Source organism: Coloeus monedula (genome assembly GCF_965178545.1).
Source record: "Coloeus monedula genome assembly, chromosome: 2".
NCBI classification, from domain to species: Eukaryota; Metazoa; Chordata; class Aves; order Passeriformes; family Corvidae; genus Coloeus; species Coloeus monedula.
This window is the reverse complement of record NC_138782.1, coordinates 9,018,730-9,037,280: the sequence shown is the minus strand read 5'-3', so window position 1 is coordinate 9,037,280 and position 18,551 is coordinate 9,018,730. Positions and strand designations below refer to the sequence as shown.

The 18,551-nt window shown below is 38.3% G+C and overlaps 1 protein-coding gene across 1 annotated transcript; it reads left to right on the top strand.

The window, feature by feature from the left end:
* Nucleotides 1-93: 93 nt before the first annotated feature.
* APLF (aprataxin and PNKP like factor) lies at nucleotides 94-18,092 on the top strand (the record flags this gene model as incomplete). Its single annotated transcript, XM_082303427.1, has 8 exons — nucleotides 94-192; nucleotides 910-1,040; nucleotides 2,813-2,987; nucleotides 6,195-6,577; nucleotides 11,830-11,955; nucleotides 13,192-13,238; nucleotides 14,210-14,248; nucleotides 17,729-18,092. 8 exons carry the CDS (start codon nucleotides 94-96, stop codon nucleotides 17,929-17,931), a joined length of 1,203 nt encoding a protein of 400 aa, XP_082159553.1. The 3' UTR covers nucleotides 17,932-18,092.
* Nucleotides 18,093-18,551: the final 459 nt, after the last annotated feature.

Here is an 18,551-nt window from a genome sequence, read left to right as displayed (position 1 = left end):
ATATTTGTAGTATGTGAGTAGCTAAAATTTATTCTGTTTTGTCAGAAAAAAATCAGGAGGCTGAGGCAGAAGAAGCACCAAGTGTTCATGGAGATGTCCTGTATTCCATTGTTAATGGAACCAGCATGTTCCAGCTCTGAGGTACAGGGAGTTGGAAAAATGAGGAATAATGATGCTGCCTCCAGACTTTTGGTGGGTGCTTAAGTTTTTAATGAAATTTAATATTTGTAAGCATGTGTTAAAAGTTAAGGAGGTGGTGTGTTTTCTATACAAATGAAATGTCAGCCTTTGCTGTAGCTGAGATCCCTGAGGTGGACTGGCTCAGGAAATTCAAAATGATAGTGCTGTTTTCAGTAAATAATGAATGTGACTTTGATTTGCACTGTTTTTACAGAGATTTAGAGTCTAGTTACTTCCTGGAGAATGAAATTGTAGGAATGCTAGAAAGACTTTTCTGTTTGTGGGGTTTGGGGGTTTATTTTTCTTGGACAAATCGGCTTTTGTTAAACTTGCTCTTTCTGTTATATCTGTGTGTGGACACTCTAGAGCAAGATGATGGTAAAAAGCTCTTCTATGAATTTTTCAGTTTGTAGCCTTTAAGATACTTATTCCAAAGATGTAAGAAGTTTTTGGTTTTGTTTCTTGGTTTTGTTTCTTGGTTTTGTTTCTTGGTTTTGTTTCTTGGTTTTGTTTTTTTTTTTAACTGCACAGAGGTTTCTACACATGTTGTTTTTCTGAGTGGGTAGAAACTGAAAAAAAAAGTAAAATAATTGAGCAATGGTCCCCATACAAAAAGTAGGTGGTTACCCAGGCTGCTTTTGAAGGGCATAACTGAGTACAAACTGTGGTCTAGTTTCCCCTCCTCTTCCGTAACTGGATAAAGGCACTAAACAGTAAATGTTGTTTCAGGTTCCTCTTTCTGAGGATAATGAGAGCAAACAGTCAAAATCTATTCAAAGAAAGAGAGTGCTTCCATCTTGGATGCTGGAAAGAGATCTCCTCGTGCAGAGGGTTTCCAAGCCTGTAATGACAGGAGGTAGGTTTGCGGTGTGATAATGATAGCATTCCCATATGCATTTCTGTGCTTTGATACAATTTTTAAAATTATAATGGTTGTGGTAGAAAGTATTACTTTGCTACTTTTCTTTCCATGCTCCGTGTGGGGCAGCTGACAAAGACTGACTTCTGTTGTCTCCTTTGTCATCAGTCCTATGGGTGTGATAGAGCTCTTTTTCATCAGTTAATTGTCTTTCTGTTCTTTTTGTTTTTAATGCCAGATAATAAACTCTGTTTGTGCAGCTGAGCATTGGATGTTCTGGAGCCCTTTCCTATAAACTTGCCTATTTTGTATGTAAATTCTAGGTAGTTTCTGTCTCTTCAATTCCTAGCGTTCTCCACACTTAAGCGACTGATGTTTTGCCCTTCTAAATTTAGATTCTTGATTTCAAAGGTTTTAAAGGTAGGTGGGTTTGGGTGGTGTTGCATGCTAGTTTTTTAATCATTACTGAATCAAGCTTGATTATTTAGATCGAAGTTAGTTCCTAGCAGGAGCAGTTCATTACAGAGTGATAGTTTCTTACCAACATGAGGCTAAAATAGTGTTACATTCCCTCCTGTTCTTGTGGGAAAAAGAAATTGCTGGATGTGTCACATACTGCTGCTGCTGCATATCAGCAGTGACAGGAGCAGAAGGCTGTGTTCAGTCACTGCCAGTGGGACACACAAAGTGCCTATGCATTGGCAAGAGCTCAAGAAAACTTTCCAACGTGTCTGACTTTGGTCCTGGGAGCGTCTAAAACTGCCATTAGACAAACTTTCTACACAGCATTTATTGCCCTTGTGACTTTTATTGATGGTACAGGAAGGCTAAAGAAGTGAGAGGAGGAAATAGTGTTTCTGTCATTCCCTGTGCTGAACGCAGTACACCCCACCCTGCTTGCCCTTCTGTGGGGAGGTGTTACGTGGTTTGGGTGCAAACTGTTGAGTTTCCTTTGCTAAGCAGTCCAGATGTATGAACTGTGGCTGGCATTTTGTGTCCGCTCCCCTGTGTGCAGCAGCTCGGCTTTAGCGAGACTCTTTCCAGCTGCTGTTTCTGCTGAGATGCTGTTAATGGATTTGGCTCTTAATGCCCAAGCAGCCCCACAGGAGTATTTTATGCAGTGGCTGGCCAGTTGCTTCTTCTATCCTGTTGTAAATACAGGTGTCTCTGTGCACTGATGAGGACAACTCTGGCTTTGAACACCTCAGTCATGTGCCATCCACCACACTGCCTCTTCTTTTCCTCAAAAGCTAGTTTGGAAAAAATTGTAAGATGCAAAAGAAAATCTGTATTTCCATGTTTTTTTCTTTCATCCCCTTTCCATATCTAGACTGGTCCATCCTGCCTTATTTATGTAAAAATTGCATGGGCTTCAACTGGCTGTGTTGAGTCCTGTACTAGTTTTCTTACGTTTGTGCTTTTGTTTTGTATTTTTGGGGGAGTGGGGTTTGTTTTTTTATTTGTTTGTTTCTCTGCCAGTACTATAACACTTGTTATATGTGTGAATATAATGTTTATTTCAAAGACTTAATTCCTTGACTGTGTTGGTGTTGAGATTTGGAGCTGTGTGGGTGAGACATATCTGAAGGCCTGACCTTGAGGGAACTGGGGGTACATGCAAACATTACTGGAGCTGTTTCAAAATTCCTTTTCACAACTGCTGCTGTTTCTCGTGCCATGTGCCCAGTGTTCTGCTTTAATGATTTCTAGTGTCAGGATTTCACTGAAAAAGTTGCATTCCAAAAGTACCCTTTTTCTTTTTTTTTAAGGTAGTAGAAAGAAAAAAGGCCAAGGAAGGGGAGAAGGCCATACAGAGTCATTAAAATCAGAAGTACATGTGCAGCAGAAAAAAAGATTAGCTTCTGAAGAAACTATAGAGGATTTTGAAGGTGGGGAGCAAGATCAATGGAAAAGGAGCTGCCTTTCCATCCCTGTTCCTTCATCTCAGGTAACTTTTTGGCTCAGGGCAGAACCATGATACCGCAAAAAATGAGAATGTAGTTGGCAATGTCATGTTGAAGGTTGAGTCTACAACATAACTTTTTGTTCTATGTGTTCTGCTCATGATTTGTTGTTTTGAAATACCAGTCCATTAGATAGCTCTGTAGCAAGGATCATGGAAGCCTCAAAGATTTGGTTTTTTGCATTTCCTTCAAGGAAATGGATCTGGGACTTATGATGCCTTTTCCTGGCCTTAAAAATTAAGAGCCAGACACAGTAAAGGGAAAAAAGGGTTTTTATGTCAGTTTTTAATAAGGATCCTTATGGTGCACCACTTTGCCAAGGTGGAATGCGCTGAAATGCACACCCACGATAGATTGCATATACAATTTATAGACCTTGCAAATTAGCATATCTATCATAGATTCCCCAATTAGAGGCTTGAAGGGATAGCATGATATCCCCCCATCCCAAGGAATTCCCCCCTGGATGGGCTTATTTTAGTTTAGGGGATGTGTTCCAGAAAGGACCTTGGTTTCTCAGGATAGCATAGGGCTTTCTGGCCCCAACTGTGAGGCCTCCAAGATGTTTGGTCTCCTGGCTTAACAGAATACTAGGACTATGCTAAATTATTGGGCTTAAGGCATTACAGGTATGCATGCTAAGAGCACTGAGGATACATAAAAGCTATATAAAAGGGTATATAAAACAAAAGGCAAAAAATGATCATGGCGTCACTTGGGCCCCAATTGTCCTGCAGAAGTACCAGACTTTGAGCTTTACAGCAAGAGGCAGGAAGACATCGGCCAGAGCACTGCTCCTAAGGAGTGGTTGTTGCGTGTGGTTTTTCTTCCTGAGAACCTTTGGGGATAGCTGATGGTGTGATACTGATGTAATGCGACACTGGGCTTCGCCCAAGCTATTGCCATTCTAGTAGTGAGGGTTTATGGTCAGATAAGGATGATATGTGGCTCAGCAACTGCTGTGTTTCAAAGGAAGGTAGCATGGAATGTGCTTGTGCCACCATCTCAAAATCTGAGTTAAAAAAAGGAAAGGGGAAAAAAAAAGTAATCTGAAAGGATTTGTGGCAGTGAGTGAACAGACCCTTTGGCCCAGCTAGTCCAGTGTCTCTGTGACCTCACAGTACAGCTGCATTTACAGGCAGTTAAATCCTTACTAACAACATCCTGCAAGTGGTGAAAAGAGAACGATCATTGCTAAAGACAAACAAAGCATATTCTGGTGAGAGCAAACTGAGGGTTTCACTGACTTGTTTCCTTAGAGGGAACCACCTGAGGAGATGGTTTTTATGTCTAGCATTAGAATTGCCTGTGTCTGTTCTAGGATCTGATAAAACAGTTAAAATGCTTCTAACACTGAAAATTATTGGGGCTTTGGTTTTAAGGTTAATTGAAACAAACCGTGCAAAGTCTTCAGAGTGGTTTTGGTGTAACAGTGGTCCACTAGGTGCATTAATAACAGCTGCAGAGCTATTTTCTCTTTGCCAGGTTATAAAATGAGTGACTACATAATGAATTATTCAATTTTTCAATTTGTAAGTAGGAAGCCTTACTTATTTTCACCTAATAATTTCATAAATCATTTTAATCTCAAGCACAGCGTAAGAAATTGCTTTCAGGACTTTGCAGAAAAACTGATGTATTAGGGCAAGCAAGAGAGCTCTGAAAGACTGTAATTTGGATATCAGAGCCTAAATCACGGTCCTGCTGTCGTGTTTAAGCGATTGAGAAAATGCTCTGTAAGGAAGAAAGCGAAAAGATCTGAGTTGTTGTAGTTGGCAGCAGCCGCCAGAGGGCGCCGAGGCCCCGCGCGTGCTGTCGCAGTGCTGAGCGCTGGTGGCTTTGGTTTCCCTGGATCGCAGCCTGCTGTGTAACTGGTCCTGATCAACGTGAGCGTTCTGGCTCTTCATGTACAACACAGGCAGTGGGTTGAAATACGTGGTAGAGAACTCACAAGTGGTAGTGGCAAATTGCAGTAATTTATGCTTTCTTTTGCAAAGGAAGGCTTACCTCTTAAATTGCAGTTGATTGCTGAGCTGTATTTTGGGAGTTGTCTTTGTGTCCCAGTTGAGTCATTAAATATGCTTTGGTCAGGATCATCTGATATTAATGCTGACTTTGCCCTTTCTTAATCACATTGCTGCTCAAATGTAATTGTTTCTGGTTTTGGACATCATTTTATGAAACTTGCATTGAAAGGAGCAAAATCAAGTAGGAAATCACTGGCTGATTTTCAGGCTCTGCCAAACACACCTGTGTAAACTAAGTATAAATTTACTGGAGTGGAAACATAGATAATAATCTGTAGAGAGCAGAGACCTTCTAATAGTTCTATGATGTATCAAAGTAGTTCAACGTTGAATGTAGATATGCTTCCGGCGAATGTCTCAATTGTCAGGACAGTGTTTGTTCCTCAGTTGTGTATCTCATATTTTTTTTCTAAAGAACACATTTCTTATTTTAAATGTACATTTTTTCCAAAATTTAAAATTCAGATTGTGACAATACTGAAATGTTTGCATAATGGTGTCTATGACAGACTGTTATGATTTAGAGTCATGAGTTGAAGCATTTAAGAAGTAGCAAGGTGGGATTAACCTCAGGGTGTGTATCCTCAGTTTCCATATATCTTCTATGTAGATAAATATATATATGTGCGCTCCATATATCTTGGTGCTTAAACTATTAAATAATTCATTAAGTTAGTAAGTAATTCATTAATCATTTAAATTGATTCTTGGGTAGGAGTCTACATTCTTCTACAGTTTACTACATCTTCACCTGTATAACACCCATTAATTTTTCAGGAGCAGTACTTTTAATTTTTAGTTAATTTAAACTAGTCCTTGGACTGTTGACAAACTGAGGTGGTGAGCGGTCATGCTGTGAGGGAACTGAAGCTGAGGATGGAAGCTGTTGGATAAGTTTTCTTTTAAGAGTGCGTGCTCTCTATGTGTTTACTGAACTTGAGCTTTTCATTCAGCAGCTGTGTTTAGCAGTGAACTTGAGTTTGGGAAGTGGAGTAGAAGATTTTTAAAGTCTGGACCAGACGATCTTTCAAGGTTCTTTCTAACCCAGGCTGTTCTACGACTGATTCTGAATGCAGGAATGATGAGGCACAGTTTGACTTCAAAGCTTTTAATTCTGAGGAGTGTAAATTTTCAGGTTGTTCAAAATGTAACCTTGTTCCACAGAATACATCTGGATTTCCTCTTGAGAATTCCATGAGAGATATGGAAGGAAATGGCAAGACTGGAACAAAAAACCCTGGAATTTCTCTGGAAAAAAATGATAGGCAGCTGCATAGCAAATGGTCTAAAACAGTAGGTCAGATCTCCAGTAAAGACAATAGAATTGAGAAAAACAAAGAGCAGATTACTGGTTCTACAAGCCAACAAGCTCACTGGGGCAGGACTTCAAAATATTTTGGTGCCCAGGAAGGGATTCTTGAGCCTGATGCAAATCTGGATTACAACACTGAGATTTCTGATTCAACCAGAAGTGCAGATGCTCCAGGAAACTCCAAACAGATCCAGCATAAGAGGACACCTTGCATGTATGGAAGTGGCTGTTACAGGTAAAGCAAAATTAAAACTAGCTTGGGGTAGCTTGTTGTTTAGAAGTAATGTATTAGCTATGGAAGAGAAAACTATAAAGTTGTTAGAAGCTTTGATTTGGAAAAAATCTTCCGGTGAACAGGGGACTGATGAGAAACAAATGGCAGAACAATAATTTTAGAACGACAAAAGGAGGAGCCGGGATGTCTTGCTAATTCCTAATACAACCCAAACAAGGGATGAAGTATTCAAGCAAATTAAAAGATGAAGTGTTGCAGGAAATAAAAGATAAAGGTCCATTATAAAAAGAAAATAAAAAGACCTGTGTGTACAGTACGAGGTACTAGCAGGCAGAAGAGATTTAAAAGGTTCAAATACCCAACAAACCTGTAGGTTTGTTTTATTAGCAGGTAAGACTTACATGAAAGACTGTTGTGTTTATTGAAGTTACTCCGTGCTTTGTGATCTGAATGTTTAAAATACTTATTATTTGTCATCCCTAAATAATTGAGAATTTCTTTTATTATAAATCGGTGTTTCTGCAATTTTTTGCAAGCTTTCAGTCTCCCCCTAAAACCAGAACAAAGCTTACTTAGGAACTTGAGGTTAACCGTTATTTGGACAGTCTTTGGAAATACTGCAAGTGAGGAGCAACAGGGTTTTTCCTCTTCTTTTTCACCCACTCATATCCTTTCAGGATGGAGGTGGTGGAAGATTTGTCATACAAATGTTCCAGAGAAGTTCCAAAATACCAGTGCTGGGTGCCTGGCCTCCTGCTAGTTCTTTCTGCCCAGAAGAGATCTGTGGTGTCCTTGGTGTTACACTGAAGGGAAGGTTGAAATCTAGAAGTGCTCTTGAGTCTAGAAAATGCCCAATGACCTGAGAACTACATTTAGGAGAAGATTTTGAGCCCTAGATAATCCTATGTACCTTGTAAATACAAAAGATAAGGCTAATCCAGGAAACGGGATCTAGTGCCTTTTTTTTTCTTCCCCCAAGGGGCTTCAGCAATAATAAAAACAGTGAGTTTGATTAGGAAGCAAACAAGCACAAGTGACTGGGTTTCTGTATGTTTGGTGGGCCTGATGCTGAGATAACTGTGTATATCAAAATTGTAAAGCTTTTGTATTCATGTGCACATCACATGGCGGTTTTCATGTAGCTTTGACATACCTCATTTTTTCCCCTTAAAGATTCTAACGAAAGCACGTCTTATTAGACAGTTCCGTTGATCCAGTAGTAGAAATGCAGCCTCTGGTTTGCTCCAGCTACTTTGGATTTTGCTGAGAGAAGTTTTGCCCTGTATGGGTATTAAGGTGATTTAATGCTCTGATATGATGAAATATTCCTAATCTTCAGGAAAGGCAAATCTTAGGTACCAATAGTGAGTAGGAGTCTGTATGTGCACATTTTTTCCTGGGTCTCTTGATTGTGAAACATTTGGCAGCAATACTTTTGGAAGGTACTGCTTTATAAAAAGAAAAGAATGTTCTGAAATAACAAATAGCAGTCTTTGTCAGAGAAATTTGTAAATAGGGAGCATCAAAAATGTCAGCTTTGATCTTCAGGAAATACTATGAAACAGCCTGTTTGCTTGCAGCAAAAGAAATGTGCTTTGTAGTCTGTCTTTGTATTTGCTTTTAATTCAAGGCCCCTAAGTAGTTGTTTCTGCATTGGTGGCAAAAGTGTGTTAGAGCAAAGATTACATGTTACTTCTAGTTATTTGACTGCATTTCTCTTAGCCTGTCTTAGACATTTAGGAAGAAAATTTGTAGCCCATAGTTGAATTTCTTCATTTATGAATTTGAAAACATTACTTTTGAAAGAATCAACCTTGATGTACACCTCTTGCCCCAAGTAGTCTTCTTGTCACCTTTGTTCAGTGTCACTTTCTGAGGTGGCCAAATTCAAAGGAACTGCTGTTATCACTAGGAGACAAAGTACTCTGTGTATATTGTAGATGCCTATATTTGTTGTCGAGGAACTCACCCTCTGAATACTGTCACATTTTCTTGTCTGCTGCTTGCTTTTCTGAAGTTAGCAGAATAGGGAATTAAAATAAATCTTTTCAAGGGCCACATAGAAGGGGTATAGTAGACCTGAACTCTCATCTCTGAAACTGGAACTCACAGTCTTTCTTCCACAATTCAATCCTTTCGCCATAGCCTGGGATACAGTTCTCTGCTGACTGGGGGTGTGTAAATCTCTCCCAGAACTGTCAGAGCAGGGGGTGCTGAATCAGTGTTTGGATTTGTTTGTGGGTTCTTCTAAATACTTTGCTGTTTGTTTGTTTATGAAAATAAGTATTCTTCCTTTCACTTCAAGCTTGTAAATCTGGTGGCTAAACACCCGCATCTGTCCTTTTTTCGAGTTGTGTCTTCTAGTAAGAATTAAAATATAGAACTTATAAACATGTTATGTGCAGTCACGGCATAACTTCACACTGTAATTTTATGGCTTTGTAAGTAGCGCTGGTAATTCATTACATTTTCACTAGGAGGTTCTTTCAGTAGTTGAAAAAATAAGCCCTTGAGATGGAAAGGGGTCTTCTGCATGGGTTTATGAGGAGTCAGGGATTCTGAACTGGTCAGTAAAATTTACTTTATAAAAAGTTTTTAAAGTTGCTTTTGGTAACAACACAGATGAACAACTGTCTTAAATATTTCACTGAGCAATACTCAACTTCTGCTTGAGATGATTGTATTGATTCTGAAGAAGTTTTAAAGTTTTATTTGCATAGTTTCTGTTCACATAGTTTCCTGGACCATGAAATATGCGTACACAAATTTAGAGCTTCTGTGAAAGCAAAGCTGCAGTAACTGTGTCAGTATGTTTATATGAAGGCAGTGGTCATAAAACTTCATTATTAAAATAGGCTTTTTAATTAGTTACTTTTCATGCAAGTAAAGCCTAATGATTTTGTTTTGATCAAATGAATTAACACATTCCTGTGCACTGAGGCTTTGTTGTGAAACAGTTAACTTTGGAGTGCAACTTACAGTGTCATAGATGTGCTCCTGTAACTCAAATATCTCATTTCTACAAATAAATATTAAAAAAAAAAAATCAAAAAAACCTTTATAGGAAGCAGCCTTAGGGTTTTTCTGAAAAAAAGGGAAGATGTTTGGTTATTAGCTATGTACTTCTCTGCTTCCTTTTATTTTGCTGGGTATCATTGCACTACACATAGGATAAGTACAAGTTATCCAGGTAAAAGTAAGATAAAATAGGATGTTTCTACTAGTCCTGAGCATCTGAGGTAGGGCATATTCAAGAGGTAGGACATGTTTGAGGTGCTCCAGGTAATGTATAATTTGAGGAGTATAATCTACTGGCCGAAAGACTCCTGAAGCCTACTGATAAGGACTTGTATATCACAACTCTTTTTGTTGCTCTTCTTCCTTTCTCCCATACTTTCTTTTTTTCCCCTCTCCTTCAATAATGGCTGTTTGGTATTGTCCAAGTAGGTCTTGAAGCAATGTTTTAAAATGAAATGGGTATCTCCTAAAATACAATAGATTGGCTAATTGAAAGGTATTAGGTCTTCTTTCCTTGGCAACTATGATGCTATATGTATCTTGATACAGGAATAAGGATTAAAATTAGTTCAAAGAACATCAGTTGCTGCTGTGTCCCTTTGAGAAGATAAATTGTATTTCATGTGACCAAGAATTCTTGCTATTACTGCAAGTATGTTAGCTCTGTGCTAACATAAGCAAATGGCCTCTAAAATGATTTGGATTCATCCCATTTATTTTTAATGGGGAAGGAAGTAGGCAGACAATCTGAATTTGTCACAACAAGTGATGTTTCCTGAGAATTTGTTACGGACTGCAACGTTGCAATAGTTTTCAGTGAAACATTATTAAATTACCCTACAGTTTGCAGAAGCAACAAAAGACCAGGACAAGAAGCTTGTCACCTAGGTAAGTAGATCCAAGGGAAAACAGGTCTTTGATAAGTGGCTTATAGAAGAGTTTTATCTTTAGTTTGCTTGTGGAGTTTCCTGAGTGAAAGATATCTGGCAAATGGAGATTTAAAGAATTAATACTAAATATCTGGTATTTTTCGAATGCTAAAAGGAGGCCTGAATGGCCAGTGGAGCTCACAGTGTTTAAGTCATCATTTTGTAAGAGCTGTAACAAATGCTCTTTTCTTATGGTGGTAGTTGAAATGATAAAATGAATATTGACTCTCCTCTATGAAGTTCAGAAGAGGTACTTCTGAATTTAAAGGAGTTTCTCTGATCAGTGAGGAAGCTGCTGTGTATGGAGGTGGCTGCACACATGTCCCTGGTGTGTTCCATACTTGCTTCTCAATGCAGCTGTAGCAAGTGTAAGTAAAAGCAGTAAGTACTCGTAGCTGAAAATCGTCATTCCTCCTCCTGCTTGAGGCAGGCAGCTCACTTTTATAATTTGCACAAACACACTAGAGGTTATGTACTCTTGGAATAATTGCAGTAATCACTAAAGTATTTTGCAGATGTCTTTTGGAAAATAATTTATTAAAAAATCTCACATTTCTTGCTTCTCAATGGTATGCTTAGGAAAAAAGTCTCTAAGAAATTATAGGGAAAACGTAAATTTGCTTTTGCTACCAGTATGTTAATATTGATGTAATTTTTCGTAGCATATTTTGATCTGTCACATGAATTGCTCCTGAAGTCAGAACTTGGGTTTTTTGTATTCTTTTTAACTCCACTTACAACAGTTCTAGAAAGAAGAAAACTTTTTCTTCTAATGATGTTTATGACTGCCTGCTCTTGAGTGGTGTGTGTACAAAACTCTTGCCTAGAAGCGGTAGAAATGTTCTTTCAGTTATGCATAAATTTATGTTCCCTACTTATTCACCTCGGATTCAAGTGTTGTAGAGCAAGAAGTCATGGATGATGGTCATGTGCTGTCCTCACTAACACTGGAGTTGTTAATGTGTAGTTGTCTTATGGTACAACTTATGGTACAACTTCATGTCAGCATGCTAATTTGTAATTTCAGATAAAACCTATTGTGTATGTGCTGGAAGTTGGAAACTTAAAGCTGATGGGAAATATGAAAATTCCTGGTTTAACCTCTGTTGCAGCAGGTGCTAAGACAAAATTTCTTCTGTTATGCTGAAAGTAGGTCATACATTCTGCATCAAGTTAAACATTAAAAGCTCCTTTTCATGTAACCACAGAAAAATGAGCTGTCAGTGATTTAGTAACACATTTTATATGTCTGCTTCTTGTGTTGAAATGGAACAGTCAGTTTTGGTGTATATTTGTTTCTTGCAGGAAGAATCCCATTCACTTCCAGCAGTTCAGTCATCCTACTGATGATGACTATGATGACATGGAGATGGTGGCTCAGGATGACAATGACAACCGGCCTGAGTGTCCATACGGAACGGCTTGTTATAGGTGAGAAACACTGTGCAAAGTGGCTTTCCTTATTTACAGGTTAAGAATGTTGTCCCCTGCACTCACAGAATGACAATAGAATAATGACTAATTCTTGATGTTAACTTTGACTGTAGCTTTCTGAAATTTACTGCAGTCAGACTGCTACCCTTAAAGCACCCAAGTCTGTGCATACTTTTAACACTGACACAGTAAAAATCACTATTTTGTTAATGATATCAGCTGTCAGAGATGAAAACTTGACTATTCAATGAACCTGTTCAGTGACCTGGAGATCAACACTGTATCTCTTTTCAACATTCAGTAAATTGTTCTTTTATATGAACAATTTATTGTTGCATGTTGTTCTTGATCTGTAACTTTTAGTTATTTTGATAATGTATTTGTTGGGATTTTGTACAAAAACTATTTTAAACAGCATTTGATTTGTTAGAAAGCATAACAGAGGTAACAGCAAGAAAATCCAGTTTATGGCTGACTGCTGTTTCTTTAAGCACTGTTGATTTTCTTCAAAATATTGTTGTATTCCATTTGTTTTTCAGTACGTAGGTTTTACTTATTTATCAGACTGTATAATTATCACAGTGGACAAGAAGATATATTTTGAGGCAATAGCATTTCTATGGGAACATATTGAAACTGCTGGCTGCTGTTAAAGATTGTTTCTGCACAGAAACATTTTCTCCTGGAAAGTGTGGAGTTATCCTAAAGAACATGGTCTCCATGAAATGTAACAAAATGTAACAAAGTGTAACAAAATGAGCTCTTAAGAAAAAGCCTTGGTGATACTCAGCTAATGCAGAAAAAATGGTTCTCTTAAAAACACCTACGAGATGAATTTCCCATATCAGGCTGACCAATATAGGCTTATATGAGTAATGAAATTGCCAACATACTTTTGAGGAGTACGACGGATGCTTTATCTAAACCCCAAACTGTCTCTCCTTCCAGATAAGACAACTTCTGTGTTGTATTAGTTGATCATTTCTTAATCTGTGTTTCATTCTTTGGGGATAAAGGAGGCACTCACAAAAAATTGATCATTCTTTCAATGAAGCAACAGATATAATTTGAAGAGTTTTTGTGTTAATTTTGTTGTCCTTATCTGTTGGCTATTACTTGACTGATCTAAATGCTGTGCCTTGAAAATTATCCATAAAATACCAGGGAATTCTGCACTTTTTAAATGTGGCAACAAGGTGATGAATCAAGCTATTACTTTTTTCTTCTTTGCAGGAAGAACCCCCAGCACAAGTTGGAATACAAGCACAGTGCACCTCCAGGTGGGCCAATTTGTTCAATATTACAGAATCACAGAAAATTCTGAATTGGAAGGGACCCACAAGGATCATCAAGTCCAACTCAGTAAAATGCTTTAATCTCCTTTAAGGGAATAATGTTGCATTTATAGCTTCCTTTGTATTGGGGTTATTTTTTTTCTGGGATTTTTTTTAATCAGAAGTTCTCAGGTAAGATACAATTTTGAAGTATTTTGATGCTCTAAACAAAATATTGCAACCATGTCTGTCATCTTTTTGTGCTGGTTTTTTTTTAAATCAGTGATTTTCTTACTGTGAGAACTAATTTTTGCATATATGTTCTCTTGAGGCCTGAAGGGAATGTAACTAAAACTGAATTTGAGTTCCCAATCTAACATTTTGTAGTCTTTTTATATTCCATTAACTTGACTTGGTGAAAAAATACAGGGGAATGTGCTGTTTGCATTTTGTCAGCTCTTAAAGAATTGAAAGAGATACTTCTTGGTTTTGGTTTTTTGGGGTGCTTTCTCTTGGTTATTGGATTTTGAGTTTTTCCACATGAAATCACAATGCAATAAACGATAATTTAGAGCAGAACAGTTATGGAAATGACATGATAATGCATTTTACTTTGAAGTTGCAAGGCTATGACATTATTAAGAAGGAATAGCATTTATGGAAACAGTAGTGTAAAATATTTAAATGCCCTAAAATATTCCAATTTGCTGCTTAAAAAGCCTCAATCAGAATTGACATCATTTGTCTACAGATGGCAGGGATAATAATTTTAAGAACAGTTTATCTGGGTAATCTGTTGGGAATGATTCAAGACAAAAATGGGTTTTTTGGGGCAGCAAAGTAGCTTTTATATCTGTAAGTACAGCACAACCATTGCAGCATTTGTTTAATAGGTCAGTTTTCTGTTGTAGCAGCTCTAAGAATAATCCTTATGGCAGAGTTCACTCTGTCCTGACTGACAACTTCCCTTTCTTTAGTAACTGGAAGAGGAACACAACAACGAACTTCAAGCAATGGTGAGTGTATTCTAAAGTTATGAGTGGGCACATCAGCCTGGGATGCAGTTGGTCTGCTGTGGCTCTTTTGGCATTTAATAGTGTTGGAGATGCTTGATAATACTTAGCTGAGGAGAAAGTAGTAGTTATTTTAGTAAAATCCTTCTTGTTTTCTTACAAGTAATAGTGCTTCAGTTGAATTTGTGCCAGTCTTCCTGGATAATCATACCTGTAGTTCCCTAGAAGCAGACAAGAAAGCAAACGTATTTTAAGAAGAGACCCATATGGCTAAAAGGTGTCTTCCATCTTCACTCCTTACACAGGGGCCATAATAGGATGAAAGGAATCCAGTATTTCATGCACAGCTAGTTAAGGTTGCCCTATAAGGAGTGATTACTCCTGCAACATGGAGATAATTCCCTCTGCATTGTATTGACCTTTACATAACTTTCAGGTGATAATCTGTGCATGTGCTGATGAACTTTCTTAAACTTACAGTGAGGTATTGATGTTTCAGAGCATGTTAGGATGGAAGTGTAGAAGTTTATGTATGTTGTGGGTGCATAGACTCAAGTTTTAAATATGATTAGGTCTGCTTCCAGGATTCTTTTGTGTCTCATGTTCCAAATGTGAAGCTTCCTATGCTTTCTAAAATTAAAAGGGAGCTTTAAAGAGCAGTCTGAAAGTCTGATGCTGTGCAGTCTTCACTTTCAGTGGCCAGAGTAAGGCACGAGGGTGTGGAACTGCTGCATTTTGAGTGGGAGTGGGAACTGGCTTGCCTTCCTTGAGATCACCAAGGAGTGGCTGGGAATTTCCTAAAGAAATCTTCAAAACAGATGTGCCTTCTAGAGAAAATAAATAAAAGTGCAAATAGCTGTAGTTAGCTTTCTAGGCAAAGTGTTTTCAGCCTTCATTTCTGTTGTGGGTGAATGCAGGAGGTTGTTTTAAACTTTCTGCTGAGAAATCTCTCTCCCATACCATTTCCTTATCAAGTTTGTGTGCACTTTGGCTATCACCAGATATTTACTATCTGTATACTGTATCTGTGCACCAGCATATTCTGAGGCATGTTTGTTACCTGTGTGCTTTGGTTCCTCCTGTGATACAAGTACCCATCTTGATCAGAGGTCCGGGTTAGAAATTTGTGTTACAAAGTGTTGAGGCATGCATTGAGTGGTGAAGATTTTACAATGTAGCAGGCTGGGCTGTGTGCATATCTAAAAGTCTAAATCTTTTCTTGAAGGTTTTAAACTGTAGCTGTAGCTCTCATAAGAGCACCTTCCTTACCAAAATAGTAGGTGCTGTGTGTGCAGCTGATGGTCAGGCAGGGGCGACTGAAGGAAAAAGTGCTGCTCTTGTAGCATGTAAAACTTGCACACAGAAGTGAAATTCAATCTGTCAAACTCTTCTTACTAAGTAAGAACCACAGAATAATTTATATTCTGCACATACAGGAAAGAAGGGAATTTATTAAGTTCTGTTTATATTTACTATTTTTAAAAAGATTTTTAATGTCTTGTTGACTGGCTTACTTAGCTCTGCGGAGGGCAAAGATTATAAAACGTGGTGCTCAGCAAGTTCACACCTGAGGCCATCATACCAGATCCTGCAGGGTCAGACAGACAGTCAGGGCTCCATTAACTTTTATTTCATCATATTTGGCACAACTGCACCGTTAGACACAGCAGGATTAAATTCCCTACAAGTTTAAATTTAAATTCCACCAGCCAAGAGAAGAGGGGTGCCCTCCACCTGACATTTGACATGTTCAGTTTTTAAGTCTAATTGCTGCCAGAATTGCCTGTAGAGAATGTTCTGAGAAATAATCTGACACAAATTACTGGGGAATAGTTGTAGGGAAGGAATTGAAAAAAAAAGTCAGTGTTATGCTGTCATTAAATTGTCACTGCTGAATGACTTCACTAAGTTGTTGCTCCTGAGATGAATAACACCCTGTAACCATGGAATATGCAGTATTCTCCTACACACTTTTTTGTAGGTTTTCTAGCAAGCTGATCAGCTCACATCAAAATAGAACATTTTGGAAGGAGCGGTCAGCAAGCTTGTTTTCCCCACATCAAGAAGCTACTTTTGTAGAAAGTTTCAAGGTCATCTTTATAGATATGCTGCTAGAGAAAAGGCAAAATTAAGCTTAATCATCAGCTTTAGGACGGAATTAAACTAAATGGAAAGAAGTGGAGAGGAAAGGCATAAAAGGAAGTGCATCACTCACTGCTAAAATCAAAGAATTGATGTATGGGGAGGGAGAACATAGTATACACTTCCTACATTTGTAGGAAGAATATGAAAGTCATCAGTGTTTTGCCAGAATTCCTTCTTTTGTTGTAAAATAGAACTCACAGTGCTGTGAAAGTGACAAAGGGCTTTTTTTTGATAAGCAGCTCTTGGGCTTATTTTTCTAATAACCTTAGTCTGAGAAGGGGGATTTTGTTCTTATTGTATTCAGCATCTTCATTTTGACCCCTCCCCTCCAAGACAAAATTAATTCTGCAGGACTACAGTCTGTGATTCTGCTAAGAAATTCTGCTGGTTATGGGCTAACATGGGCATGATTAATTTACTCTGAAGTCTGTTAAACAATAAGCCAGCAAGCATAAAAAGGAAGGTAATTCTGTAATAGGAGTGTTCCCACTCATAGACAAGTGTGACAGCCTGATAGAGGCTGTAGCCTGACTACGTGACATACTGGTGGTGGTGTTTGTACCTGGAGCTCTGACCTGAGGTTTCAAGAGTTTGCTGAGAAGTGCTTATGGTTAATATAGAGTTAGGATTTGGACTGTGCTCTGTAATTAAAGAAAAAATACATACTCATAGTTTCATATGAAAGCTGGAGACAACTGCTCAACAAAAAAGTTACCTAAACGGATACCATTTCTAGATAAGATAAGAATGCAAAAATGGGAGGGTGGGAGGAAGAGGAATGAACATGATTTTACTCAGAGATGTGACTTAAGGACAGAATTAAGACATGACTGGGATATTAAGAGGCCATGGCTAGTTAGGAATTTTGGGCATTTAAGAAAAGATGTCGCAGATGTTGAGAGCAAGGCTTACACACATCTGCCAAAATGCAGTGGAAATGACCTTCAGAAGGGAAACACAGACTATCTAGCATGAATGCAAGTGGAGAACATAGGAGGTGAGTGATCTAGATTTCCTTCTCTAATGTGAAGCTCAGAAAGAAGTGAGTAGGAATTAAAAGTCGTATCAGCTTCCACAGACTAAGAATATGATGGATGGATGGATGGATGGATGGATGGATGGATGGATGGATGGATGGATGGATGGATGGATGAAGGAAGAAAATCTAGGGTTAAAGCAGCCATCTAGCAATAGCTAGAGGCCTAACTGGAAGATAGATGTGTTGTTTAGGTGATTCTTTCTCCTCTTGAGAAGAGAGGTTTAACTGTGTGGGCTCTGGGAGGGATCTTGAGCTCTGTATTTATTATTCATGAACACATGGCATTTTTGTCCCTACAGGAAAAAGGGCTGTGGAGAAAGATGGTGTCAGTGATGGTGAAGCCAATGAATATGACCTCAATGACAGCTTCATAGAGGAGGAGGAGGAGTGCGAACCTACTGATGAAGACTCAGACTGGGAACCAAGTTCAGAAGAAAAGGATAACGAAGATGTTGAGACACTTGTGCAAGAAACGCGTAGATTTGTTAGGATCAAAAAATAGCTGCTCAGAACAGCCTTATGAATATCCAGTGTAGTTGTGTTAAAACATGGTTGCACAAGGAGAGGAATTGTTTGAAAATTTCTCCATGATATAGGCACTACAGGAAAATATTAATGGGGGCAAGGGGATTCTGCAATGCCTTTCTTGTTCACATGTATTATTTTGGGGCTGATGTGGTGTTTGTTTTATTAAGTCGTGGACCCAGAGGATAGAGCCCTGAAAATATTTGGTTGATTTTTCTTTTTTTCCTCTCTCTCTGCTTTTTTTTTTTTTTTTTAAGAACACATTGGTAGCTCATATTTTGAAATACAATTTTAAAGTTTTTAAAAGTTCATCTTCCTATGCTTGAAAAAGAAATATTGGCATTAGGGAAGTCTAAGCCATTTTTGTCAAATTCTCAGCAAAGCTGAAGTCTTGATGACTGTATTTTTGCACAATTAAACTTGTAACATACAGTGGAAAAAGCATGTAACTGTGTGATTTCTAAAGACGTTTGAAAATCTTGCCTTCAGTGCACTCATCACTCCCCTGAGCTTCCTGGAAAGCAAGTTAAAATGTTTTACTATATTTTGGGACAGATGACTGAAGCCTTGTGTATTTGGCACGTTTTTTGGTCAAAG